At 45.2% G+C, this 27,282-nt stretch overlaps 2 protein-coding genes across 5 annotated transcripts in view; one reads left to right on the top strand and one right to left on the bottom strand.

The window, feature by feature from the left end:
• Nucleotides 1-11,793, bottom strand: part of CCT7 (chaperonin containing TCP1 subunit 7) — a 99,040-nt gene extending 87,247 nt beyond the window's left edge. The window contains exons 1-2 of the mRNA XM_033953705.1: nt 11,542-11,793; nt 2,790-2,943 (exon numbers count right to left, since the gene is read on the bottom strand). Of these exons, the coding sequence (XP_033809596.1) occupies nt 2,790-2,943; nt 11,542-11,547 (160 nt within the window). The 5' untranslated portion in view covers nt 11,548-11,793. The remainder of the gene's footprint in view (nt 1-2,789; nt 2,944-11,541) is intronic.
• The window catches only part of PRADC1 (protease associated domain containing 1), a 48,425-nt gene continuing 32,799 nt past the window's right edge, over nt 11,657-27,282 (top strand). For 2 of the 4 annotated variants that reach the window (XR_004540260.1, XM_033953718.1), the window contains exons 1-2: nt 17,023-17,174; nt 25,141-25,241. Coding sequence is in view for 3 of the 4 variants with exons in the window: in XM_033953718.1 (XP_033809609.1) it covers nt 17,102-17,174; nt 25,141-25,241 (174 nt within the window). In the remaining variant the exon portion in view is untranslated. Of the gene's footprint in view, nt 11,685-17,013; nt 17,175-25,140; nt 25,242-27,282 lie in introns of those variants that run through there. The other 2 variants (XM_033953728.1, XM_033953739.1) reach the window with 2 other exon arrangements.

The raw sequence follows: 27,282 nt of genomic DNA, 5'->3' as shown, positions 1-27,282 counted from the left end.
TAGGCAGCAAAATTCATTTAGTAACCTGTGCTACCAGCGAATCCATCTTAGATGGTGTAAACAACTGCTGAAATTCTGAAGCCATAAGATACAATTTTGTCATCGCCCTCGCACCAATTCATGTGTTTCACTAAGAACTAGATCTAGAATTGCTTCACTTCATGAATCAGCAGCTCCATAAAGCAGTCCTTGATTTCATCAAGGAATTTTATCTCCCCTAGCTCCCTAGCATGCCGATGTTACCCAGTTTGTTACCCAGTTTGTTAGCCTCCCTAATTTTTGATAACATTTCTGCATCTGTCCGTTCATCTTGATCAGGTGGATAGTAGTACATTCCTTTCACTAGTATTTCCTCCTTACACATGGCATTTCTACCTATAGGAATTCCAAGGTGTGTTTCTGCTCCTGTATAATTTTCAATTCATTCGATTTAAGGCCCTCCTTATCATATAACGTTATGCCTCCACAGATTCAGTCCACCCTATCACTATGATATAGCTTGTACCTTGGTATCAGAGTGTCCCACTGGTTATCTTCCTTCCACCAGGATTCAGAGATGCCTTTTACATCTATCGTTTCATTTAGTGCAATACATTCTAACTCTCCCATCTTGTTTCTTAAGCTTTCAGCATTTGCATACAGACATTTCAAACAATGGTTATATCTATTTACAATTTGCTCAGCAGTTGGAATGAATAATTTGCAATCTTTAAGATCAGACTGCTCTGTATTTAAGGAAACATGGTCTACCGTAGCCTGTATTGCAATCTTGCGGACGCTTGTCTTCCCTTTTATGATGATATCTTTTAAAGATACCTTGCCCTGAACCATAATCTTTTGAGCGACTGTCAGCCTTCCCCAGTTTCTTGTTTAAACACTGTTCTATCTCCTTTTTTAAATGTTGATGCCAGCAGCCTGGTTCCACCCTGGTTAAGGTGGAGCCCATCTTTGTGGAATAGGTTTCCCCTTCCCCAGTAAGCTCATAACAAATTAAAAATCCTCCTCCCTTATTAACCCCCCCCCAAAAAAAAAAAAACCCATACCCTCCTCCCTGCACCATCTCCTCATCCATGCATTGAGACTCCGGAACTCTGCCTATTTCTTGGATCAGGAAGCACTTCTGAAAATGCTACCCTGGAAATTCTGGATTTTAACTTCCTACCTAAGAGCCTAAATTTGGCTTCCAGAATATTACATTTCCCTAGATCATTGGTACCTGAATATACCTAGATAGCAGGTTCCTCCCCAACACTGTCTAAAATCTTATCTACATGACACACGAGGTCCACCACCTTCACACTAGGCAGACAAGTGATCAAGCGACCCTCACGTTCACCAGCTACCTAGCTATCTACATGCCTAATGATTGAATCTCCCACTCTAAAGGCCATCCTAACCCTTCCTTCCTGAGCAGAAACCCCTGGAGACACACCCTTGGTGTGAGAGAACATTGCCTCAGTTTCTCTCTAACTTTTTTTTAGCTCTGGCACACTAAATGGAGCAAATGTTTTTCGCAGCACATTATAATTGGAATTATAAAATTGCAAAATCACAAAAAATTTAATTCTAGTTGTTTATTTAAAGTTCTTTAAGGGGTTCTTTTATCAAGGCATGCGAAATGCTAAGACATCCATTATATTCTATGGGCGCCTTAGCATTTAGCACGTGATAAATCGGTTAGTGCACCTTAATAAAAGGACCCCTAAGCTATGTATGGGTAATTGTAACAATGATGAAACTAAAGTAGACAGAATAGAATTGCTAATCAATGCGATGGATGTGCTTGTTATTGAGTGCAAATGAACCCAAAAATGTGTTGCTCATTAGGATAACTACTGCATAAGAAATAAAAATAAAACCAAAATTACTTGCTGTTAGTTTTCAAGGACTAATCACGTCAAAGAATGATGCTTGTCTAGGCAGCTGTATCCATACGCACGCAGACGCTCATAACATTGACAGGCTCTTGCGTACGTGATGTACATGTCATCTATTCTAGTGTATACTTATGAAGGGAATTTTTAAAAATAAAGTAAAATTCTGGAATCTCTCATGACACCCCTGGAATCTCTTCAGGGCACATAGTTTGAGAGACACTGCACTAGATCTTAAGTACATCCCATTTGTGCAGAACAGTCCTGTGTGTGCTCTGTGTTCTCTCAGTTGCTCCAAAAAATAAATAAAAACTTTCTTCTCCTAATTCGTAACCAGGTTAGCTTTTCCCTGGTATGTGCAGAATAGCAAGTGCTACTGTATGGTGTTTTACTCACTTGCTGCTCAATGTGGTTGCAGTGGTTGATGGGAAATGGGTGCATTATGAAAGGACCTTCTGTTTGGGCAGATGCACACTGGAATCTTCCAGGGGGTACCACAGCTTATCTAGTGATGTTACTGGTAGAACTCTTTTTTCTCTACTTCCACCTGCTGGTAGGAGGGGATAACCCATACGTGCAAAACAGTTTTGCTAGCTAAAGAAAATAAAATTGTCAGGTAAGGCATAATTTCTTTATTTTCTTCCTGAATGCTGAATTTGGATAATCTTCTAACTTTTGAGTTGCAGTGCCCATAGTTAGGATTAGATTAGATACTTTTTAAGCAATTTTAACAATTCATTTGTAAAGCTTGAGTGGCCCAAGAGTGTTGAAGTAGGATTTAATGCAAAGAAATATGAGACCATACATATGAAAAAAACAAAAAGGAGTGATGAGGGAAAATAGGAAGATTGTTCCAAACAGTTTATGTCTGCCATCATATTTTAAATTTCTCAGATATAAAAAAATATACCTTACCTCTGTTATCAACAATAAGTTTATCCATTCCACGAGGACCCAAAGTAGTGCGAACTGCCTCTGCAATGACCTGGCAGGCATTGATGTTACTTACAAGTTGAGGGATCCCTTGAGAGGTATCAGTCCCTTCCTTCAGCAGGATAACTGGAGTGGGCTGAAAGAAGTGAAGAGAACATCATATTAGTCAGTTTTGTTATATATAAATATTAAAATAAGCAAAAATTACAGAACCAACACTACAATTACAACAGAGATTTGTTGAAGTGAGAGTGGGACTTGGGCTGGCCACTGTTGGAAACAGAATATTACATTACATTTCTAAACCGCAAAACCTTGCGGATCAATGCAGTTCACAAAAATAGAAAACTGGGCATTCCCAGTGAACTACAAAGTAGACATCAATCAATTCAATTCTCTAAAAATTTTACAAACAAGACTGATTTCAGTAACTTTCTGTAATGTATATAAGAAAAGGACCTTCCAAATAAAGAACATAACTCCCTATCCCAGCTGGCTGCCTGAAAAGCAATTAGACGTTGCTGGAACTTCTTATACACACAACCTCAAACTGGGGGAGGGTGGGAGAACAAATAAAGCAGTATTATGCAGAGGACAGTTTGTTGTAAATAAACTAAATAATTCTAACAGGTACTCAGGTGCTTTACCTTATAAGGTTTTATAACAGAGTATTCCCAGTTTGAACGTCATACGAGCCAATGAAGCTCCCTGTAATAAAATGTAATATGATCTGACTTTTTCAGGTCAAAAATCAAACGCACTGCGGTATTCTGCATTTGTCATAAAGCACAGTTACTTACCGTAACAGGTGTTATCCAGGGACAGCAGGCATATATTCTCACATGTGGGTGACGTCATCTACGGAGCCCCGATGCGGACAGCTTTTTCAAGCAAACTTGATTAAAGATTTTAAGTTTGCTCTGCTGCTCCACGCATGCGTGCCTTCCTGCTCCACTAGAGGGCGCATCTCCCCCTCGTGGTCTCCAGTTCACTTAACCAGCAAAGAAGCCAACCTCGGGGAGGCGGGCGGGTTGTGAGAATATATGCCTGCTGTCCCTGGATAACACCTGTTACGGTAAGTAACTGTGCTTTATCCCAGGACAAGCAGGCATGATATTCTCACATGTGGGTGACCTCCAAGCTAACTGAAAAGGGATGGAGGGAAGTTGGCAATTTAAGCAAATAGATTACGCAATACCGATTGGCCAAAACGACCATCGCTCCTGGACAATGTATCCAGGCAATAGTGGGAGGTGAAAGTATGAACCGATGACCACGTGGCAGCCTTGCAGATTTCCTCAATGGGTGTGGACCGGAGGAAAGCTACGGAGGCTGCCATCGCTCGGACTTTATGTCCCATTACCCGACCATGCAGCGCGAGCGTAGCAAAAAGAAATGCAAGCAGCCAACCAGTTGGACAATGTGCGCTTGGAAACTGGGCGACCCAGCCGATTAGGGTCAAAGGACAAAAACAATTGTGGGACTGTCCGATGAGACTGAGTGAGTTGGAGGTAAAAGGCCAACGCTCTCTTACAGTCAAGCGTGTGCAGCGCCGTCTCTCCGGGGTGAGAGTGGGGCTTGGGGAAAAATACTGGCAAGACGATGGACTGGTTGAGATGAAAATCAGACACCACTTTAGGCAAAAATTTAGGGTTAGTGCGGAGGACCACCTTGTCGTGATGGAATACAGTGAAAGGTGGGTCCGCCACCAGAGCCTGTAGCTCGCTAACCTGCTGAGCAGAAGTGAGTGCGAGTAGGAAGATCACCTTCCAAGTGAGGAATTTCAGATGGCATTTGTCTAACGGCTCAAATGGGGGTTTCATGAGTTGAGCCAGCACCACATTAAGGTCCCAAACCACCGGGGGAGGTTTGAGAGGAGGGTGGACATTTAAAAGACCTTTCATGAAACGAGAAACTAAGGGATGGAGTGAAAGGGCTTTTCCTTCCAGGGGTTGCTGGAAGGCAGCAATTGCACTAAGATGTACCCGAATGGAGTTGGTCTTCAGGCCGGAGTGAGAAAGATGGAGCAAATACTCCAGGAGCAAGGGGACCGGGACCGACACCGGGTCCTGGTCATGTGAGGAGCACCAGGACGAGAATCTGGTCCACTTTTGGGAGTAGCAGGTTCTAGTCGAGGCCTTCCTCGAGGCTTCCAGTATTTCCTTGACTGATTGCGACACAGGGAGAGAAGTCAGGGGGAGAGAAACCAAGCATTCAGATGAAGAGACTGAAGATTTGGATGCAACAGTGAGCCCTGGCTCTGCGATAGCAGAGAAGGAAACAGAGGCAGAGGCAGTGGATCTCTGGTACTGAGTTGAAGTAGAAGGGAAAACCAAGGCTGGCGTGGCCACCGAGGAGCAATCAAGATCATAGTGGCTCGCACTGGTTTGAGATGGACCAGCGTCCGCAGAATCAGAGGAAAAGGCGGAAATGCGTATAGAAACCTTCCCTCCCAATCTAGGAGGAAGGCGTCGGCCTCGAGGCGGTTCGGGGAGTACATCCGGGAGCAGAATTGAGGGAGTTTGTGGTTGAGGGGGGAGGCGAACAGATCTATCTGAGGTGTTCCCCACTTCTCGAACACCTGTCGTAAGGTTTGGGCGTGCAGCGACCACTCGTGTGGCTGGAGGAGGCGGCTGAGTCTGTCAGCCAGACAGTTCCGCTCTCCTTGTATGTACACCGCTCGAAGGAAGATGTTGTTGGAAATTGCCCACTTCCAGAGATGCAGGGCTTCCTGACAGAGGGCCCGAGACCCCGTCCCCCCTTGCTTGTTTACGTAGTACATTGCTACCTGGTTGTCGGTTCGGACGAGAACCACCCGGTCGTGGAGCAGATGTTGAAAAGCCACAGCGGCGAGATAGATGGCCCGAAGCTCCATCACGTTGATGTGGCAGCGGCGGTCCTCTATTGACCACATCCCCTGAGTGCGTAGGCCATCCAGGTGAGCTCCCCAAGCGTACTCCGACGAATCCGTGGTGAGTACCTTGCTGTGTGGAGGGGCGAGAAAAAGTAAACCTTTGGACAGATTTGAAGAGTCGGCCCACCAGAGGAGTGATCGTTGCAAGGAAGGAGTCACTGTCAGGGGACGGTCGATTGGGTCCCGGTCCTGACACCATTGGGAGGCCAGGGTCCATTGAGGAGTCCTCAGGTGGAGGCGGGCGAAGGGTATGACGTGGACGGTAGAGGCCATGTGGCCCAGAAGAGTCATCATCTGCCGAGCTGATACGGAGGTCAGCAGCGAAATCCTTCGACTCAGACTTACTAACGCTTCTTGACGTGGAGGGGGAAGGAAGGAAGGAGCGGAGGCGAACCGTATCCAGCACGGCCCCGATGAACTGTAAGGACTGAGAGGGGTGCAGCTGGGATTTTAGGAAGTTTACCTCGAACCCCAGACCTTGAAGGTAAATAATAGTCTGTCGGGTCGCTGAGATAACCCCCTCCCTGGACGGGGCTTTGATCAGCCAGTCGTCCAGGTAGGGGAATACATGGAGGCCCTGAGAGCGTAAGGCAGCTGCGACCACCACGAGGCACTTCGTGAAGACTCGGGGTGACGACGCCAGGCCATAGGGGAGGACTCGGTATTGTAGGTGTAGGTCCCCCACCTGAAAGCGCAGGAACTTGCGATGAGCGGGGTGCACTGGAACATGTGTGTAGGCTTCCTTCAGATCGAGGGAGCAGAGCCAATCGCCCTCGTTGATGAGAGGGTAGAGAATCGGTAGGGAAAGCATCCGGAACTTTTCCCGCACCAGAAATTTGTTGAGTCGCCTCAAGTCTAGAATTGGGCGCAGGTCTCCCGTCTTCTTCAGTACCAGGAAGTAACGGGAGTAGAACCCTTTCCCCCGTTGGTCGGGGGGAACCACCTCCACTGCCCTTAGGCGAAGCAGTTCTCGAGCTTCTGAGAGAAGGAGGGGTAACTGAGTTCGGTTGGGAGGGCACACCCTTGGAGGATTGTCTGGAGGGTTTTCCCGAAAGTTGAGAGAGTATCCTGATGAGATCACGCCAAGGACCCATGCGTCCGACGTGACTTGTTCCCAGCGCGGGTAGAAGGCTCTGAGGCGTCCCCCGATGGGAAGGAGGCCTGGGGCTGTGGCGGAGGGGGCCAGCTCCCATCCGCTTATCCCGTCAAAAGGACGGGGATGGTTTGGCGGTCGCAGGCGGCTGGGACTTAGGCGGAGCCCGATGGTGAGCTTGCGGGCGTTGGGATGGAGGCCGTGGGAAGGCAGGGGTAGATTTTTGAGGGTAGCGGCGTGGAGGGGCCCTGAACGGCCTGGACGCTGGCGGTTTCGGCTTTTGCCGAACGAGGGAGGCAAACGAGCATTCGTGTTCCGAAAGGCGTTTCGTAGCTGCCTCGATAGTGTCATCAAAAAATTCTTTGCTCACGCAGGGAAGGTTAGCCAACCGGTCCTGTAAGTTGGGGTCCATGTCGACGAGGCGTAACCAGGCTAAGCGGCGCATGGCGATAGCGAAGGCTGCCACTCTGGATGAAAGTTCAAAGCCATCATAGGCCGCATGAAATAAATGGAGGCGTAGGTTGGAGAAAACCTCCAGGAGCAGGTTAAAGGCTCCTTGGCGTGAGGCCGGCAGGTCGGTCGCAAAGGCGGTAAGCGAAGGGACTCTCTGGGCGGTGACGGTAAATCTAGTTCCGCCAGGTACTCTTTAGAGTATCTTGAGTCGGACTGGAGGTCTAAGTCCAGAGCGTGGCCCATGTCCTGGACAAAGCGAGTGAAGGAGGGGCGAGACGTTCCCGGGGTCCCGTGTGGGGACGGTGAACGAGACCTCCGTCGGGCGGAGAAGGACGGGGAGGCTTCCCTCGAGTATCGAGGTTCATGCTCTGACCCGCGTTCCGAGACCAGGGAAACACTGTGGCAGTGTTCCGGGGTCGAGGACCTACGTCGTCTCGAGGAGCCCCTCGGAGACGATGCCGGGGTACGGGGTACCGATCGATGTCGAATCGGTGACCTCGACCCGGACTCCCTCGGCGAAAGCCTGGGACCTCGGTTCGGAGCCCCGGTCCGAGGGGGAGTTAGGAGGATGTGAGGGTTGGAGAGTGATAACTCAGTCACCTTCAGCGGTCCTGTACGGGGCGTCAGTGAACGGCCTCATAGTGTGGGCGAACTCCGGGCCTTCTTAGAGGTACGGCGGTTTGAGGTTTCGGTCGTTTTAGCGCGACACTTTGCCCCACGGCGGTCCGTGGAGGGAGAGCGTCTCGGGCGCCTCGGCGAGGAATCCGAGGAGGATGGAATGCGGCGAAGCTGGCGCACTTTGCCCCGAGGGGGCTCGACGCAAGGCTCAGGCTGGTCCGGCGCATGCGAGGTCGAGGTCGGGGCCGGTTGTAGATGGGCCAGCGCAGCGGACAGCTCCGACGAGATCATCGCCCGGAGCAGGTCCTGGAAAACGGGCACGGACAGCATCGAGGGCATGTCCGATGCCTCGGTGCACTCCACCGGGGGCGACCTCGTATCAGAGTATTCCCGTGTGGTGGAGGCACAGCCCGAAGGCTTGGAAGGCTTTGCCGGGGCTGAAAGCATGGGGCTTCCACCATGCGTCGCCGGTGTCCCAGAGGCTGGCTTCTTCGCTGGTGCGGAACCTGAAGAAGGAAGAGGAGACTTACCCGGAGCCGAGGCTTTTTGCTGTCCCGAGGGCTTCGGGGTCGAGTCTCGAGGTGGTGCCGAGGTATTCGGGGCCGAGGCCAACCTTGAGGCCGAGGTAGTGGGTTGGTCGGCGGTGAAAAGGTCCGCCATGCGGGCTTTTCTTCGACGGAGGGCCCGGTTCTGAAAAGTAGCGCACTGGGGGCAGGAGTCGGTTGGATGGGCGGCCCCCAGGCAGAGGATGCACCGGCGATGCGGGTCTGTGATGGAAAGAAGCCGCTCGCACCGGGTGCACTTTTTAAAGCCAGTCAAAGGCCGGGACATAGAAAACGAAACTGGCCGCGGCCCAAGTAGCCACGCGGCCGCGGCGACCCGGAAGCCTCTGGGTCGGTCAAAATGAAGCTGGAACAGATAAATAAAAATCAGAAAAAACACGCACAGCAACTAAATCAATAAAACAAGAAAAAATTGCGGTGCTAGAAGGCAGTTGGGGCAGAGCCTAAAAATGCACGACTTCTAGGCTCAGCGGAAAAATTTGAACTGGAGACCACGAGGGGAAGATGCGCCCTCTAGTGGAGCAGGAAGGCACGCATGCGTGGAGCAGCAGAGCAAACTTAAAATCTTCAATCAAGTTTGCTTGAAAAAGCTGTCCGCATCGGGGCTCCGTAGATGACGTCACCCACATGTGAGAATATCATGCCTGCTTGTCCTGGGATAATCTAAGTACTTTTGTACGGTATCCGGCAATATGAACTGAATTGCATGAATCCAAAGTACTGAGTATCAACGACTGGACAAATAATTTAAATGCCATAGGCTCGAAATATGATTTGATAGTCCGCAGCTTCTACAAGATAAAGAAACATTTTTTCACCAATGCCAAGGTAAATGCTTCCATAGTTATATTTCATAGTTAAGAACATAAGAATAGCCTTACTGGGTCAGACCAATAGCCCATCAAGCCCAGTAGCCTGTTCTCATGGTGGCCAATCCAGATCACTAGTACCTGACCAAAACCCAAGGAGTAGCAATATTCCAAGCTACCGATCAAGGGCAAGCAGTGGTTTCCCCCATGTCTTTCTCAATAACAGACTATGGACTTTTCCTCCAGGAACTTGTCCAAACCTTTCTTAAAACCAGCTTCGCTATCCGCTCTTACCACAACCTATGGCAACGCGTTCCAATCCAGAGCTTAACTATTCTGAGTGAAAAAATATTTCCTCCTATTGGTTTTAAAAGTATTTCACTGTAACTTCATTGAATGTCCCCTAGACTTTGTAAAACATGGTCTTACTCACAAAAACCCACCTAAAATCACCAGATAAGCACTGCAAACACATAAAACAGACCCCCACACTACCCCAGTGATCACCAACCCCCCCATAAAAATTTTACTCATAACTTTAAAATTCAGCCTCCAGACCTTCATCACCTGGCCGCCTAGCATAGGAAAGCCTAGTCGTCCAGCCCAGAGACAGCTTAAGTCGTCTTGGGGGTGGGTTAGGGATTCATGGAGAGGAGGACCCATGCCCAAAAGCCCCTGTAATTACTGCTTTGATACTTAAACATGTGCACTCCCCTATACAACCCCAAAACCCTTTTGTACTGGCATATAAGTGGCTCCTGCAGCCATAAGGGCTATTGGGGTGGTAGATAAATGGGTCTAGGGGATTCTGGAGGTGGTTTTGGGGGCTCACCGTAACCTATAAGGGAGCTGTAAGGAGAAGACATGGCACCCTTTTTGTGAAGTTCACAGCAGTGCCCTGTAAGGTACCCCACTATTTAGGTGGCATGTCTGGGTGTGCAGTCCATCACTTTGCAGACCCCTCTCACGTCCAACAGGGCTTGTTCTAGGCGTTTTGGACTTGGACGGAAAGTTGAACGAAAATATGGTATAAAGATAGACGATATAGTGGCTTGGATGATCAGATCGGCAGGACGTATAATTAGACGATTTTCGAAACGAAAAAAAAGTTGGACGTATCTTTCGAAAATGTGTCTTAAGCTGTTTTTTTTTACTTTGGACGACTTGCGAGATGGACGTAAACGGACTTAGACATCCCTTTCGATTATGCCCCTCTATTTGTCCTGGATCTAAAGTACTGGAAAAAAAGGTTAAATATATTGTACTGTGAACCGCTTTGACGTATTTGCCAGAAAAGGCAGTATAGCAAGTTATCTAAATAAAATACAAGCTATATTTACAAGTACTTTAGATCCAGTACAAAATATTTAAAGACCAATATCAGTAGGAGACCAAGGTTTGGTGTATCAACTTCACAACCCTGATAAAAGGACATCCAAGATACTAACTTCACTGTAAAGTTTGCAAACAATAAGACTATTGATCTTGCAAAAAAATAAATAAATAAATAAAATCATACAATAGACAGTCCCTGCTCAGAAGAGCTTACAATCTAATTTTGACAGACTCAGGGTTGGGGAGATTATGTCAACAACACTCTCAACAGTACACACAATAAATTAACTCATCCACTTTCTGTCAATCACAATCACATTATATGTACAGTACTATGTGTAAGTTAAACTCTTGAGATACAAATTAGCCAGATGTACTGTCTATAAAGGAAAAGGATTCCTTTAACAGCAGACAGAATTTTCGGTCTGCCCAATCTACATATTAAACTATAACACATCGCAAATGATCCTTAGTTTTCCTTTCATTTATTTGTCCTTAAACCTATTCCAAGCTTCTTTCGCAGTTACTGATTTGGGTTTTCATATATCCACTTTGCTTTTCCCGAGGAATAAAGGGACTGAGCCGCTGACATCAGGGATTAAAAAGCTCTCTAACACTGTCAGCGGCTCAGGAGTTATCGTTTATTAATTTGATAAACCGCTTCCTTGGTAAACGTAGTCAAAGCAGTTTACAAATTATCGGTGAAGCCAGCGAAAGACAGAGCCCATCTCTCTTCTACCGGCAGAGAAAACGCAGGATCCCGATACTAGAAGCCCACGGAGAAGCAGGCCCGGACCCAACAGGTACGGGAAACAAACTCTTTCCACGGGAAGAAGACAGAGAAAAATTAAAGCAGGTACAAGCGCACACTAGTGAGGGAAAAGCATGGCGTTGATATGGAAGAATAGGGGCGGATGGAGACCGATATACTTCCCTACCCCCCACTCACCATCATTTTGCCGGCTGCTCAAAAGACAAATTTCAGCCACCAAACTCCCAGCGTGCTCCGCGGCGCACGTGAAATTTCCGGAACTTTCCCAGTCGTCAACCGGAAGAGGAAAAAAAGATGTCACCTGTCAATGGGCAGTACCGGTGGGTCTTAAAACTTTTTTGTTTTGTGCAATTTATTGGTTATCGTAGGTCCTGCAGCGAGCGAGCGAAGCATGCAGTTAATAGCAGATGACTTGACGAGTTTAAATGTAGTTTAAGAAGACAGTGAATAGAAGTAGCTTTAGTAGGGTGAAGGTTCACACGCCTTCTCTATTACGTTAGTATTAAAATTTCTTCGCCTTTGCGCCCCACCTCCTTCATGCCCGCTTGTTTGGTTTCCTTGGTGACCGTACGGCTGCTCCTGGGCCCGCCTTTTTCACCGCAAAGCGAGTACAGTACAGTACTAATAAGAGCAGAGGTTGGAAGTCACTGGCTCAGCAATGTTTCTTCTTTTTGGTTTTCTTTATGCATATTTAATACATTTCACCGTTACATAAGTGACTAAGGAAATACATTCAATCACAATAACAAAAAATGTTCGTCCACAATATATGAAGCAAGTACAGTAACATGAAAAATAAAATATAGCAAAGAATCCAAACCTATTCCTACAGCCAGCACTACAGCATCATTTTTGAAAAACCAAGCCAAGAGCTTCATTTACAAAGCTGTGGTCGAGGTTTCTACCACAGGCCAGCAACTCATGAATTCTATGAGCATTGGTACATTTATCTTGCTGGCCCACAGTGGAAACCTCTACCGCAGCTTTGTAAAAGTGTTTTAACATCCTCTGTTATGAGTCACAAAATCACCAAGCTGTTTGAGTTCAAAGAAAAACTTTACTCTCTAAGACAGAGTTTCTCAACAGGCAAGTCGCTTGTTGGGGGTATGTAGCATTGCGCAGGTCTTCCACCTCACTTCCTCTGTAATTGCTGCCATTGCCGGGGATCCTATGCCCTCTTTCCTGCCTGCTCCCCTCTGCCACCACTGGAGATCCCATGCCCTCCTTCTTACATTCCTTCCTCCGTCAAAGTCGACCCGAAAAGGCTTCCCTCCAATGTCAGAGGGATGCCTTCAGGGTCAGAGGGAGATCCCAATTACCTCATTCAGGGCTGCTCCTTCCGGCTTTCAGCTACACAGAAATGCGTCGCAGGTAGCTGCTTTTTGTATGCTGCACGTAGCTGACCCAGAGGCCTTCTCTCTGATGTCAGAGGGAAGGCTTGTGGGTCAGCCGTGTGCAGCATGTAAGAGCCGCTGTCCACAATATCGTCCCTGTGCGGCTGAAGGCAGGAGCAGCCCAGCTGGATGGTCCTGAAGGGAGCAAGCACGTTGTAGCAAGTAAGAGAGAGAGGGGACTTGATCGTTGGACAAAGGAAGAAAGGAGGGGGGAAAGAAATTTGGGATAAAGGCTGGAAGGCAGGGAGGGGGCACAAACTCGGGACATAAAAGGAAGGGAGGGGCATGATAAAGGGACACAGAAGGAAGGAAGGAAGGGAGGGAGGAAGCACTAACTTGGGAGAATTGTTGGGCATGAGAGGCATGAGATGGTGCACATGGGGAAAGGAAGAAAGAGGAAAATTGGGCAGAGAGAGGGGAGTGAGGTAGAGATGCATGGGGAAGAGGATGAGAGGGAGAAATGTTGGATACAGTGGTGGAGAGAGAACAGAGGAACAGATTGAAGGGGATGCAAGGGGGAGGAATGTTGGTCATAGTGATGGAGGCAGAGATGTGGCATGGTGCTGGAGAGTCTGGCCGCTAAGACACTGCGCTACAGGGGAGAGAGAGAGAGAGCCCAGCTGGAAGCAGGAGCTGCAACAAACAGAGAGCCCGGATGCTGAGACACTGCGCTACAGGAGAGAGATAGAGAGAGCTCAGGTGGAAGAAGGGAGGAGAGCTGGGTGTGAGACCCCTAAGGAGAAGAAGCCCAGGTGAGCCCCAAGCACCCATACCACATTCCTCTGAGAACTTTGCTTTGAGCCTGCTCTCTGAAGATTTTGCTTAAGCCTGCCCCCACCCCAAAACTCTGCTTAAAACCTGTTTTAGAGTCTGCCTCTGGGGTTAGTACTAGTTAGCCATTGGTTGTAGTCGGTGCAGGAAGGGTGGGAACAGCCAACTGAGAGGGACACAGCAGATACTGCTGTGGGGTGGGCTAGTTAGGAACTCCAAACTCTTTTTTTTTTGCATTTAGTTAGCCTTCCCTCTCTCCACCAAGTCCCCTGTTTGGTTTTTTTTTAGATCAGGGTTTTCCTTTATTTGGTTATAGTCAACTAGTAAGTGCTCCAGAGTTCCTGAGTCGACCAGCTGTCTTCAGCAGCCAATAGAGATGCAAATGCTGAGGATCATGGTACCCAACGCAAGACAGCTGCAACATTTATAGTGTACGCACACTGTCACAGGGAAGCCCCTGTGTTTGTCAGTGTAAGCTTAGAGAAACCAATCCCTGGTGTAAGACAGGCAAAATTAAACCAGTTCTCAGATAAGCTTAAACCTATTCCACAATCCAGAACTGGAGGTAAGAAAGAAGCACACGCTGGCAAGAGGAGATTGAGACGGGACATGATCGAAACATTCAAGATAATGAAGGGAATAGACTTAGTAGATAAAGACAGGTTGTTCACCTTCTCCAAGGTAGAGAGAATGAAAGGTCACTCTCTAACGTTAAAAGGGGACAGATTCCTCCAGGGATTCAAGATAAAGTTAAACAAGTTCCTGCTGAACCAGAATGTACACAGGTAAGGCTAGTCTCAGTTAGGGCACTGGTCTTTGATTTAAGGGCCACCGTGGGAGTGGACTGCTGGGCACGATGGACCACTGGTATGACCTAGCAGCGGCAATTCTTATGTTCTTAAGACTACAGAGAATATGAACAAGCACACTGTAACCCATTTATCTTTGTCTGGGTCTGGATTCAGTAAGTCAAAATCAGATTTTGGGGGAACCATTCACACAGAAGCATGGTTGCAGGTAGTGTTGCTAACCAGGTCACACCTAGCTGCAAGCGAGGGACCAGTTTAGAGAAAAACACTAGAGAATGACACAGTGAGAGAAAAAGTTGTCGTTGCCGCGGGTATGGGAACATGGCCATTCACCGCCCCTTGTCTCCGCAGTTAAGGTCGGGAACACACGCGGTCACCTATCGGGCATCTCCCTCCCTCCTCTTACTAGGGCGATTTTAGGGGGGGGGGTTTGTCTCCCAGCTGCCCGAGCCGGCTTTCATCAAGCCACGTGTGGCTGCCGAAACTTCCCCCCGACGCAACCGGAAACAGAAAGTTGCATCAGAGGAGAAGTTTCGGCAGCCACACGCGACTTGATGAAAGCTGGCTCGGGCAGCTGGAAGACAAAAAAAGCCCATAAAATCACCACAGTAAGGGGAGGGGAAGGAAGGAAGGGAAGTAGATGCCCTCGGATGACTTGGAGATGACTTCGGTGATCGGGAGTGAGGATCTCTGGCGATCGGGAGGTGGGGGGGGGCTGCTGTACCGTGCGTGCTGAAGGGAAGTAGAGAGGGTGGGGTAAGAGGAACAGACACTGAAGAGAAATGGGGAAGAGAGAATGGGGAGAAGACACTGAAGGGAAATGGGAGAGAGAGAGTGGGCTGAAGACACTGAAGGGAAATTGGGAAGAGAAGTGGAGAATGGGGATAAGACACTAAAGGGAAATGGGCAAGAGAGAGAGAGGGAAAGACGCTGAAGGGAAATGGGGAAGAGAGAGATGCCAGACTATGGGGGGAGCGGAGGGAAGAAGATGGGTGCTCTGGGGACCAAATTGTTTGTCCGTTATATGCAAGTCCGCTATATGCGGTAATTTTCTGCATGTTCATAAAGGTGCACGGCTGGGACCAGCAGACCTCGTCTGCTATAGACGATATTACGTTATAAGTGAGTCCGTTATAACGAGATTGTACTGCATCTTAAATTCAGATAGTCTTTGTCTCTGCTACCTCCACTGGGAGATTATTCCACACATCGACCACCCTTTCTGTAAAGAAGTATTTCCTTAGATTATTCCTGAGCCTGTCACCTCTTAGCTTCATCCTGTGTCCTCTCCTTCCAGAGTTTTCCTTCCTTTGAAAAAGACTCACCTCCTGTACATTAACACTACAGAGCTATTTTAAATGTCTATCGTATCCCATCTCTCTTCCAGAGTATACATATTAAGGTCTCTAAGTCTGTCTCCATATGATTTGTGACAAAGACCACTAAACAGTTTTGTAGCAGTCCTCAGGACCATCTCCATTGTATTCATATCTTTTTGAAGGTGCTGTCTCTAAAATTGTACACAGTATTCCAAATGGGCCTCACCAGAGACTTATTCAAAAGCATTATCACCTCCCTTTTTCTACAGGTTATTCCTCTCCTTATGCATCCAAGCATCGTCCTAGCATTGACTGTTGCCTTTTCTACCTGTTTTGCTACCCTGAGATCATTGGATAGAATCAACCCCAAGTCTCACTCTTCTCTACACAGAAGTACTTCACATCCTATACTATGCTGTTCTGAATTTTTGCAGCCCAAGTGCATGACCTTACATTTCTTAGCATTGAATCTTAATTGCCAGTTACCAGACCATTCTTCAAGCTTTGCCAGATCCCACCTCTGGGGTGTCTACCCTATTACAAATCTGCAAAAAGACAAACTTTGTCAGACAAAGATGCTAAATAGAGCTGGGGTTACCTCAGTGAATCACAAACTGTGTGCTGCGAGGCACCAGCTGCCTATTTACAGAACGTGCCTCTTGCGGAGAAGCACATCCTATAGCCGGCATCTCTCCTCCTCTCTGGCACCTCTTCTGTTGAGCACTCCCCCACTAGTGGCTCAGGGCTTGTCTTCAGGGCCTTCATGCATGTGCAGACGTTGGCGTGACATCATCGCGTCGACGTCCACACACTTCCAAGTGCCTTCCAGCTGCGGCCCACTGTTTAACATGCTCAGGATAGTTTGCGAGACAATGGGATACCTTCAAAAGCTAATAATAAACTACATTATGTTAGTCCAAAAAAAAGGTATTTTATTTTTTCCTTTGCTTTTATTTCTACATATTACCTTGAAGAGTGCACCAACACCACCACCACACCTTTTCACTCATGATCTGCAGAAGAAGGCCAGGGTCACCTTCTAAAGCTTATCAAATGATGCACTAAGTTAGTCCAATAAAAAAGGTATTATCTCTATCCTTTTTGTTTTATTTCTTTTAATTCTATTTATTATCACAAACCATGGACTAACACGGCTGCCACACCTTTTCACTGAAACGCTTCTTTTTAATTGCTTAGGCTTCTTTGCTTGTACAGCAATTCCCATACCTGTATAGCTAATTTACCTTCCTCTATATTTACACCTTGGTAAAGTAAAACCCCGGAAATGTAGCACGTTGTTTGATTGACAAGGAGCTGCTCCACTAGAAGCGGGAGGCACTTTTTTCACCAATGAATAGTGTGTGGAGGCGGAGCTTCGAGTCTCCTTTTTCAAGAGTATGCGGAGACGCTGTGTGGATATTTGAAAGGAGCATTTCACTGAGACATGGTGTTCAGTGTGTGGAAGTGGTCCTGCTTGTTGTTGCTGCTGTTGTTGCCCTCCCGTCTGTTTGTGTGCGGTGAGCTTTGCATTACTTCAGCATTGGATTAGAAAGACAGGGAGATGTTTGGGGGTCCAAAATATGTTTCCCAATTCTTGCTGGCAGATGTACGGATATACCATGAAGTCTCTTATCTGCTTGGGAGTACGGGATCATGCTAAAGTGCCTCACGACAGGGGAAAGGCGGATTATTTAAAAAACGATAAGGGCACCACCTGCGTAGTCATGAAAAGCTATGGAAGAGAGTGAAATTAAAAAAAAAAAAAAAATTCACCCGCAGGCAGACTGATGAAGGAGGAGCCCGAGGTAACAGATTCACTAGTTTTTGACGGCTGCACTGAGTAGGTCTGGAGGTGGAGCCGTGAGTATCCGCGACCCGGAAGTGCTCCCGTGTAGGCTAGAAAAGGAGCCCCGGGAATCGCGAGTTCGGAAGCAGCTGTAGAAGCCTGGGGTGGGCAGAGGCAGCAGTAAGAGCCGCGTTTCAGGTGTGGTACAGCGGTAGTCGCTGCGAATGCCGGAGTTGGAGGAGTATGAAGGGAGCGTTTAGGCTACAGAGGCAGGAGAGGACAGAAATGCAGCACCGGGGGCTGGAGAAAAGGAGCGAGTGGCTTTTTGAATGGCTGGCTGGCTTGAACACACTGGTGGCAGTATAAAAACCTTATTTTCTGGGATCTTGGCGGCTCAGAAACTTTAAGTTTAATGCAATAGTGCAGAGGTGTGTTTGTAAAAAAAAATAAAAGAAAAAAAAAATCCTAGAGCTCTGGGTTTGTGTATGGGTGCAGATCTTGAAGAAAAATCTTATTTTAATGGTTGAAGAATCAGCAATGAGAGAAGAGGCTGATTGATTATAAGTCAGAATTTGTTTAGTAGCCATTAATTTTGGTGGCTTTATGAGTGTTGAGACTGTGACCAAATCAGTGTGTGAGAACTTTTATTTTCTTGTTGGTACAAATATTTGAAGGAGACTTATCTAACAACAAAGTGGTTAATGCTGACTTATTAGTCCTTGAAACTTAATTTTATGATTGCACTATGTAACAAAATGTTGTTTTTGGTTTCTTGGCCAATGTTCTTAATTGCCCATCATTCCCCTCAAACTTTGCTTTTGTGACCAGGACATAGATATTTTGAAATTTACCTTTTTTAGCAAAACATTCCAGATTGGTTCCAAGCTGAGTAAACCTAGGGGCCATTTTACTAAGGTGCAAACATCTGGCAGATTAATTTTGCTATGTATGTGACCAATTTATCAACACAAGAAGGAAAAAGTACTCCTTAGAAGCATCTGTTAAGATGTGCAATGCCTACAAGACATATTTTGGCATGGCTATTGGGGATCAAGCCAAACCTTGGGCACCTCACTACATATATGATCACTGAAAAAAAAAAATCCTCTGGAAGGTAAGAATTTTGTTTCTCACTAGGATGGTAGAATTTTCTGCTGTAAAACTTAGAATGCTTAATTTTTATAAATGTTTAAATTTGAACTTTTTCAATGTTTGAAAATATTGTGAGAATCTTGTGCACATTAGTCATGGGTGAAATTAAATTTTATTGTTTTCCACAGTTTTTGGTTGTTTTTTTTGTTGTTCTACGGATGGTACAGAGGGGGAAAAAGCCATTAATTTGACAGGAAAACATTGACCATTCAAACAACTGCTACTTCTGCACGGTGGTCCTTTCCAAATGTCGAACTTGCAAGCATGTATCTGTAGTTACATATCTGCACATTCCTTCATCCATCACCCTGGTGCCCCTGAGCGCCCCATACCCACTCTCCTAGAGAGAGAGAGCAGCTGTCTTCAGAAGAGAGCAGCAAGTCAGAGTGAGAGATGTAGATCCAGTTTACAGCATCAGTGGTGCAGCTGATAAAAATAATCCATACTATCCTAATCAAAAACACCTCAACATTTGATTAGAGATCTTGGTCTCGCCAAGTCCAGTGCTGAGCTTTTGACGTCTAGGCTCAAGCACTGGAACTTGGATGAAAGTGTGCAAGTAACATATCGGAGAAGTCACCAAGTTTTTTCCACCTTCTTCATCCATCAAGATAGGCCCTGCTTCTGTCACATGTGACCAGTCTGAGAATCGCCTGTAATCCAAAAGAGTAGCATCTCTTCATTGGCAGTTCATAACGGGAACAACTACCCATCTTTCACTGGTTTACTTGGTGTACCTCAAAGAGGATTACAACAGCATCAAGACCTTACTAGGTGCCTTGAAGTATAAGTATGGCTTTGGATCATCAGAGATTTCACAATGGTGGCATTCCTAATGGGTCTCCAAGGTAGTTTTACCAAGTTTCCCTGCTATCTCTGCCTCTGGGATAGTAGGGATACAAAAGCGCACTACCAAAGGTGGGGCTGGCCACAGGGGACCAAGTTCTCTGTGGGGAGAAACGCATCAAATGGAAGCCACTGGTGGACCCCCGGAAAGTGCTGATGCCACAACTGCACATCAGTTTGGGCCTAATGAAGGCTACCAATGCCTTATCTAGAACTGTGACAAATTGTTTCAAGTACCTTCAAGATATCTTCCCTAATCTATCTGAGGCAAAGGTCAAAGCTGGTGTCTGTCAGACCACAAATAAAGAAGATCCTGAAGCGCAAGGAAGTTCCCAAGAAGCTAACTAGTAAGGATAAAGTGGCTTTAAACAGCTTTATTGCAGTGGTTAGGGATTTCTTGGGCAATCACAAGGTCGAAAACTACATGGGTTGAGAATCTTATGAAGAATTACAGTACAATGGGCTTTACGATGTCTTGCAAAGTCCATGTCCTTGATGCTAGAGATATTCAAGAACATGTGAGCATACTAGGAGGAGCAAGGTGAGTGTTTCTAACAGGATATACAGGACTTCGAATGCCGCTACTAAAGGCAATATAATGAGAACGTGAAGGGAGACTACATCTGGGGGCTGATTCATGAAGGTGACTTACAATATAATTGTAAATCTAAAAAAAAACTACTACTTTCTAAATCTTCTGTGGTCATCTTTATATAACTTCAATATAAATATGTTATTCATATGTTGCTTTTTATGACTTTATAAGAATGAAAAGATAAAAATTTGGGGGTTTCACATTTACCCCCCCCCCTTTTTTTTTTTTTTTTTTACAAAACCTTAGTGTGGTTTTTAGCGCTGGCCACGGTGGTAACAGCTCCAATGCTCATACAATTCCTATGATAGAATTCCTATTAGTGTTAGAGCTGTTACTGCCGTGGCTGGCACAAAAAAACGCACTATGGTTTTGTAAAAGGGGGGGAGAGAGAAATAGGTAATTTGCAAAATTTGACTCTCCTAGTCATAAAAGCAAAGAGTTTTTGGTGTTTTTTTTAAAATAACAAATTTTCTATATTTTAAAGCATGAGCAATTAAGGAATTACACTTGATGTCCAGGAATTTACATAGTGGTGGTGTTTGGGGAAATATTTAATAGGAAATCAATGAAATATTTCTGAATTAATATTTTGTGGAATAGAATGAATCCTATGACTTTTTTTAGTTGCTAAAATACAATAGCGTCATATGTTAGCTCTGCTGATAATTTCCATAATTTTAGTAAACTATTAATTCCAAATTGTAATTAAACCCCAATGTTCTTGACCAAAGTTTAGTCGGCATTCTGACCGAGTTTACCAAAAGGGCACTGTCTTATTTAACTAAGAGGTTCATTTTCAAAGCACTTACACACAAGGTACCATAAAAACCTATGGCAATTTGTGTGTCTAAGAGCTTTGAAAATGAGCCCCTTAGTGTTCAGAAATGCTGGTGTGCTGCAATGCTAAGGTGATTCCTTGAAGTACACTACTCTTAATGTGCTGAAATAGTAAGAACCAATATTAATTTATATGGAAAGCTGAACTCAGCTAAATTGATTTTAACAGGTTAAACCTAGAGCTGAGATTTGCCTCTTTATACCTCAGATCCTTGAGAGTTCTGTGTAGCTGACATTCTAATCTGAACATTTGGGCCCTGATTCTCCAAAGTGCTGTCCCGATTTTAGGCAGCTGTCGGCGTCCTACAGCTGTCTAATCAGCCAATCGGGATGCACGTTTAAAAAAAAAAATGCTCCCCAGGCAGGCCTGAAGGCGCCTCCGGGAGCCTAGGGAGACCCGCAAGATGCCTAAGCTCGTCTAAGGGCCTTAGGCTGAACCTAGGCGGCCCTACGCGTCTCCCTAGTAGAGGAGAAGCTTAAAATGTAGGCCAGCAAAATGCTGGTCTACATTGTAAGTAGACGCGGCCGCTATACTTATCGCGGCAAGGGATCTCTCTGCCGCGATAAGTATAGTGGGCCGCGGCCTGTCCGATCGCCTGGCCAATCAGACCTTAGACTTAGTGGGGATGGGCAGATCCGCTATGCCTAAGGCCTGATTGGTCCAGGCTTCTAGAGCCTGGGCCAATCAGGCTTAGGCTTCGGCGGGAAGGGGCGGGCCCGCCTCATTTCGACCAGGCTTGCCTGCCGGCTGGACGTGCAAGACCCATCTCGCCGTAAGAACAGGTTTGGTGGAGTGGAGGTTTGGGGGTTGTTAGCGCCGGGGGGGGGGTGCGTCTTCGGGCAGGAGGGATTGGGCACCCTCCTGCCCACGATCGATATTGTCGGGGGGGGGGTAGATCGGTAATGTCGGGGGGGGCGGTCGGTAGTGTCGGGAGGGTGCGTCTTCGGGCAGGAGGGATTGGGCACCCTTCCTGCCAGCGATTGGACAGGCTGCGGCCCGCTATACTTATCGCGGCAGAGAGATCCCTTGCCGCGATAAGTGTAGCGGGCCGTGTCTAATCTAACCCGATTCTCTAACCCGCGTCTGTAACATGGACGCCGGTTTACAGAATCGGGGTTTAGTTTAGGCCGATTCTGAATAGGACGCCTCTCCCGGGCGTCCTATACAGAATCAGGGCCTAGGTGTCTTGTGGGCCTCACCTTCAATATAGGCGGCCTGCCTGGGGAGCATTTTTTTAAAAAAACGTGCATCCCGATTGGCTGATTAGACAGCTGTAGGACGCCTACGGCTGCCTAAAATCGGGACGCACTTTTGGAGAATCAGGGCCTTGGTGTAAACCGGTGATTCTCAACCTTTTTTCATTGTGACACACTTGACAATGCCCATGCATGTGATACACTGCCTACTACATTCTAAGGCTGAACTGAAAAAAGGCTTAAGCAATAACATAGTCAATCATTTTATATACCGTTTTTGGTGGGTTTATATTTAAGCGCTGCCCAGTTCTCTGCACCCAGGGGTTGAGAATGGACTGATAGCAGGGGCTACAATTTCTTTACAAGCAACAGAACTAAGTTATTTTCCTCCTTGCTCCGAGTTACTACTCGTACATTAAAGATTTGTTTAAGAATGGAGAATCCATTCAACTGATGTTATATGCCCACAGTACTGGGTTTATTCTGCATGGTAATCGCTCAGGGAGTGAGGTAACAGAACAATAAGACTTTCTTGAGACACATTACAAGTGTGGAGACTTGGGCAAAACCAAATTAGCTTGGTTTCCAATAGCTGTCTTAACAAGTCCTATAATTTTATATATATATATCCCACTTATGCCCAATACAAAAGCTGAGTGGATTCAAATACTGGAAGAATAATCAAGCTGTTTTTATGTGAGTTTTTAAGGCTAAGATATAAATATGTTGAATAGAGCCTTGACAAATATCTAAGAAAACTGTCAAAAAGTGTTTTACAGGATGTATATTAGTACCAGCATAAACAGTGGAAACCAGGGGTGGGTGGGCAACTCTGGTCATTGTGAAAGAGGATGTGACCAGTACCTTCTGGCATATGTGGTGGGCTTGTACTGGTGTAATCAGAGTTCTGGAAAATGGTGGCTGAAATAATGAGGAAATAACTGATTTGAGGCCAGATGGAATCGTAGCGAAACCCTCTCAAGAAAGAAGTTGAGTTTAAGGAAGATTAGGAATATTTCATAGTGAGCAAGTTATTGGCTCTTAAGCATCGTAAAGTAAATACTTATGGGAAGATAATATTAACTAGGAAATGGTTAAGATGGTGTGAGAGAGCTGGCAATAATGAACTGAACAAACAATACTATCCATTAAGTTTTTCTTTTATTGGGTCTGTTTAGACCAGGGGTGTCCAAGCTTTGTTCTCAAGGGCAGCAGTCGTGTCATGTTTTCAGGATTGATGCAATGAATATGTATTAATCTATTTGCATACACTGTATGCCAATAGATCTGTTTGCATATTCACCGTGGAAATCCTGAAATCAGACATGGCAGTTTGATAGAAGAAGCTCTTAGTATGCCCATTTATGCCTGCCTGTGGGGTCAACGCTGAAATGTTGCCTGTTATCTGCTTAGAACGCCTGTTGCTAGCACATTAGAACATTCTTTTCAGTTTCAGGACAAAACAAAATTGAGAAAAATAAAATGGAACTGAACTCTGCCTCTAGATAATAATAATAATAATAACTTTATTTTTATATACCGCCAACAATCTTGCGACTTCTAGGCAGTTTACAATAAAGAGAAACTGAACAGACAGCTACTTACAAAGTATGGCAGTGTTCATCTGATAGTAACAGCATTAACAATAATAACAATAGGTTGTATACTGCAGGACCATGAAGTACCGTGTGGTTTACAATGGATTAGAAAATTCCATAAATTGAATGGAGCATTCATTGTTAGTGATTAGGGGTTAGCAGTTTACAAGATCAGATTTGGGTGGGATTGCGAAGGGGGCTATTGTTCTTGTTAGTTACCTAAGTATTTCGAGAACAGGAATGTTTTTAGGTGTTTCCTAAATTCTCCATAATTGTTTGTGAGTGTGATTAGTTTTTCTAGGTCTTTGCCCCATAAGGCTGCTTGATACGATAGAAGTTGTTGATGGTATCTCTTATATTTGCATCCTCTAGCCGGTGGGGAGACGAATTTCAGATGTGCACTTCTTTCATGTCTGTTGGTTGGGAATGAGAAGAGGGCTGTTATGTATTTAGGGGCTAGACCAGATAATACCTTGAAGCATAGACATCCCAGCTTGAACTTCGTACGTGCCTCCATTGGCAGCCAGTGCAGGAGTCGGTAGGAAGGGGTTATGTGATCGGACTTCTTCAGCCCGAAAATCAGCCTGACTGCTGCATTTTGTATCAGTTGTAGTCTCTGCATTTGCTTTCGGGAGATTGCCAGATGGGTAATGTTGCAATAATCAAGGTGGCTTAGTATTAGGGATTGTACCAGGATTCTGAATGCTGACGCGTCGAAGTATGCTCTAATGGATCTGAGTTTCCATAGAGTAAAAAACCCTTTTTTGACTAGGGAGTCCACATGATCTTTCATGGTTAGACCTTGGTCCAGTATTACCCCCAGAACTTTCATTGTTGGTTGAATGGGGTAGTTGAGATTGTTTATGCTTAGTGATTTTGTCGTGATATGTGTGTGTGGCGAGGCTATGAAGAATTTAGTATTTTATATAGTTTAAAATTGTTTTCTCACAGTCCACATTAACATATGTTTTCTTGCATATTTACAAAGTTTTACCTATTGTCAAATTTTAATAAGCTAAAGGATGCATTTTTGCTTGAATTTACAAGGTGTTTAAAATGTGGTTTGGGTACAGGGATGGGAAAGAAAAATGTGTGGATGGAATAAAATTGACTGGGGTTGAGTAGGGATAGGAAACAGATTATCTAATCCAGAATTTCTTAATCGCACTTCTCCAGAATAGGTTCAAGGCAATTTACAAGTTAAGAGGCCCATGCAACATCATGGGGAAAAGTGACATCGCACCTCTAATCTCTGTAATCTGTAGGAAGTTACAGATTACATTTTGTATACACTGTGATATAATTAAAAAAATGGAAGTTGCCCAAATTTACCCCTCCAAACTTTTTTATAGCCTTTATCTCTATTAATTGTATCCTCACGTAGTACCTTTGCTCAATAATTGGAAAATAGGTGCTACACTTTTATATAGACAATGCCAGTGACGTATTTTCCTTCTCTTTGAAATTTTTAGGCCTGCGTGTCCATGAATTCTTATATTTTCGAGTTTTGAGTCCGGGGGACATCCGTTATATCTTCACAACTACCCCTGCCAAAGACTTTGGAGGAGTGTTTGTAAGTACAGATTGCAACTCTCACTGCTCACATTAGTGTCGGATTGTTATTCTTTCCCACTTAACAGAAGTTGGAAAGAATTCTACAAAAGAGGTCAAGAATGTCAGTCTGTCCAGGGGCAGAATTATCTCCCAAAATTTAACAGAATGGGTTGAAACTAGAAAAATTTAAAAGTTCATTAAAAAGTTACTTATATAAGGACGCATTTGAGACATAGATAGGATAATTCATCTATCATTAATGATTATGCTCTAATACCTAATTTTAATCAGACCTTATGTATAGGTCGCAGTTTCTCTTACCCTCTCCTCTAGACTTAGCCATGTTTTCAAAATTATTCTGTTACCTTCCAGATGTTTTTTCCCTAAATGTATCTTTATCGTCTTTAAAGATTGTAGTTCATCCTGCTCTCCTTTTGTGTCGGTAATTATTTGTACGTATATACTGTACATTTATTTGTATAAAATTGTTTTATTTTTTGTCTCCTAATTTTAAATTGTCATACGCATTGAAGTACTTGACATTGCGTGTACAACAAACTTTTAATAAACTTGAAACTTAGAATGATGGAAAAAAAATTACAAGAAGATAAAAGTTAGAAAATAGCCAAATTTAAGCCTCTCCCTCAAAAAAAAAAAGTCCAATGTCTACAACAAAATAACATTCGCTATAAGTGGCATTATCTGTTTGGGATTTCCTTTGTTAGACAATAAGCAACATAGAGTAACATCAGCATTAGAGGTCCAATAGTCGCTCATACAACCCTCATCTACAGGATCGTCAAACCAGAGATGGCATAGAACTGATCAAAAAAAGCGATTACAGAGACACATAGAACAAGAGTAACTGTAATAGGGATGAGTGCAGTTGATTGAATAATTGATTAATATCTGATAGGTTCAAGAAAGAAAGTAGGATGAAGATGGGGGGATATTGGGTTATTGTTAACCACTTTCGTCCATGTCACCTGTAAGTGGATTTGGTGTTAGGTTGGGTTATGGGGGAAGGTTTGGTTAGGGGGTGGGGGGTGTTGCAGGAGCAGGATAGGATGGTGGGGGGGGGATGTGTGCAGAGGGAGTTATGCATAGAGTTTGATTGGTGGAATGATGAGTGTAGTTTTTCGATGTGATTGGAGAAATGTATGGTAAGGAGTGCTCCTTTGGCAGCTTTGTGATTGATATATGGCTGAACAGGTCTTTATGTCCCTGAATGTTCGGGGACTCAACTCTCCATGTAAACGGCAACTCTATTTTCAAGAGGCCGGTAGAGTTAAAATGGCCATTGGCTTCCTAAGGGAGACAAACCTAACATCGGCCCATGAGAAACTTTTTTCTCATGCCCGATATAGGGAAATTTATTTTGCCTCTAACAAATTGAAATCTAAAATAAATGGAGTGGCTATTGTATTTGCTAATTATGTGTCTGCAACTGTGAAAGAGGTGGTTTGTGATAAAGAAGGCCGATTTTTTTTTTTTTTTGGTTCCTGAAAGTACATATGGGGGACCAATTATATACCTTGTTGAATCATTATGCCCCCAGTGTGAATCGGTGAGCTTTTTATAGCAGAGTGGGGGCTGTATTGACACAACATGCAGAAGGGAAAATCATTGTGGGAGGAGATTTTAATCTTACCCTAAATGTGGCGTTAGATAATTCCAGAACTGGAGTGACCTATGGTAGAGCTGAGCGGCCACAATTGTGTTTATTTGTGGAGTCCTGAGATCTTATTGATCTGTGAAGACATCGACACTTGACAGAGGTTGATTATACTTATTACTCAGAAATGCACTCTTCTTATTCTAGAATCGACTTCTGGCTGGTGGGAAAAGATCTTATGATGGCTATCTGCTCCTCTACCATAGAAGCAAGAGTTTGGTCTAATCATGCTCCAATTTATTTCAGTTTAGTGGTTCAACCTTCCTTCTTTGGTAGGAAATATTGGCAGTTAGATGATAGTCTCTTATTAGATCTGACCCATAAGAACATAAGAACATAAGCAGTGCCTCTGCCGGGTCAGACCATAGGTCCATCCTGCCCAGCA

Source organism: Geotrypetes seraphini, chromosome 1, assembly GCF_902459505.1.
Source record: "Geotrypetes seraphini chromosome 1, aGeoSer1.1, whole genome shotgun sequence".
Lineage (NCBI taxonomy): Eukaryota > Metazoa > Chordata > Amphibia > Gymnophiona > Dermophiidae > Geotrypetes > Geotrypetes seraphini.
This window is presented reverse-complemented; position numbering and strand designations above follow the sequence as displayed.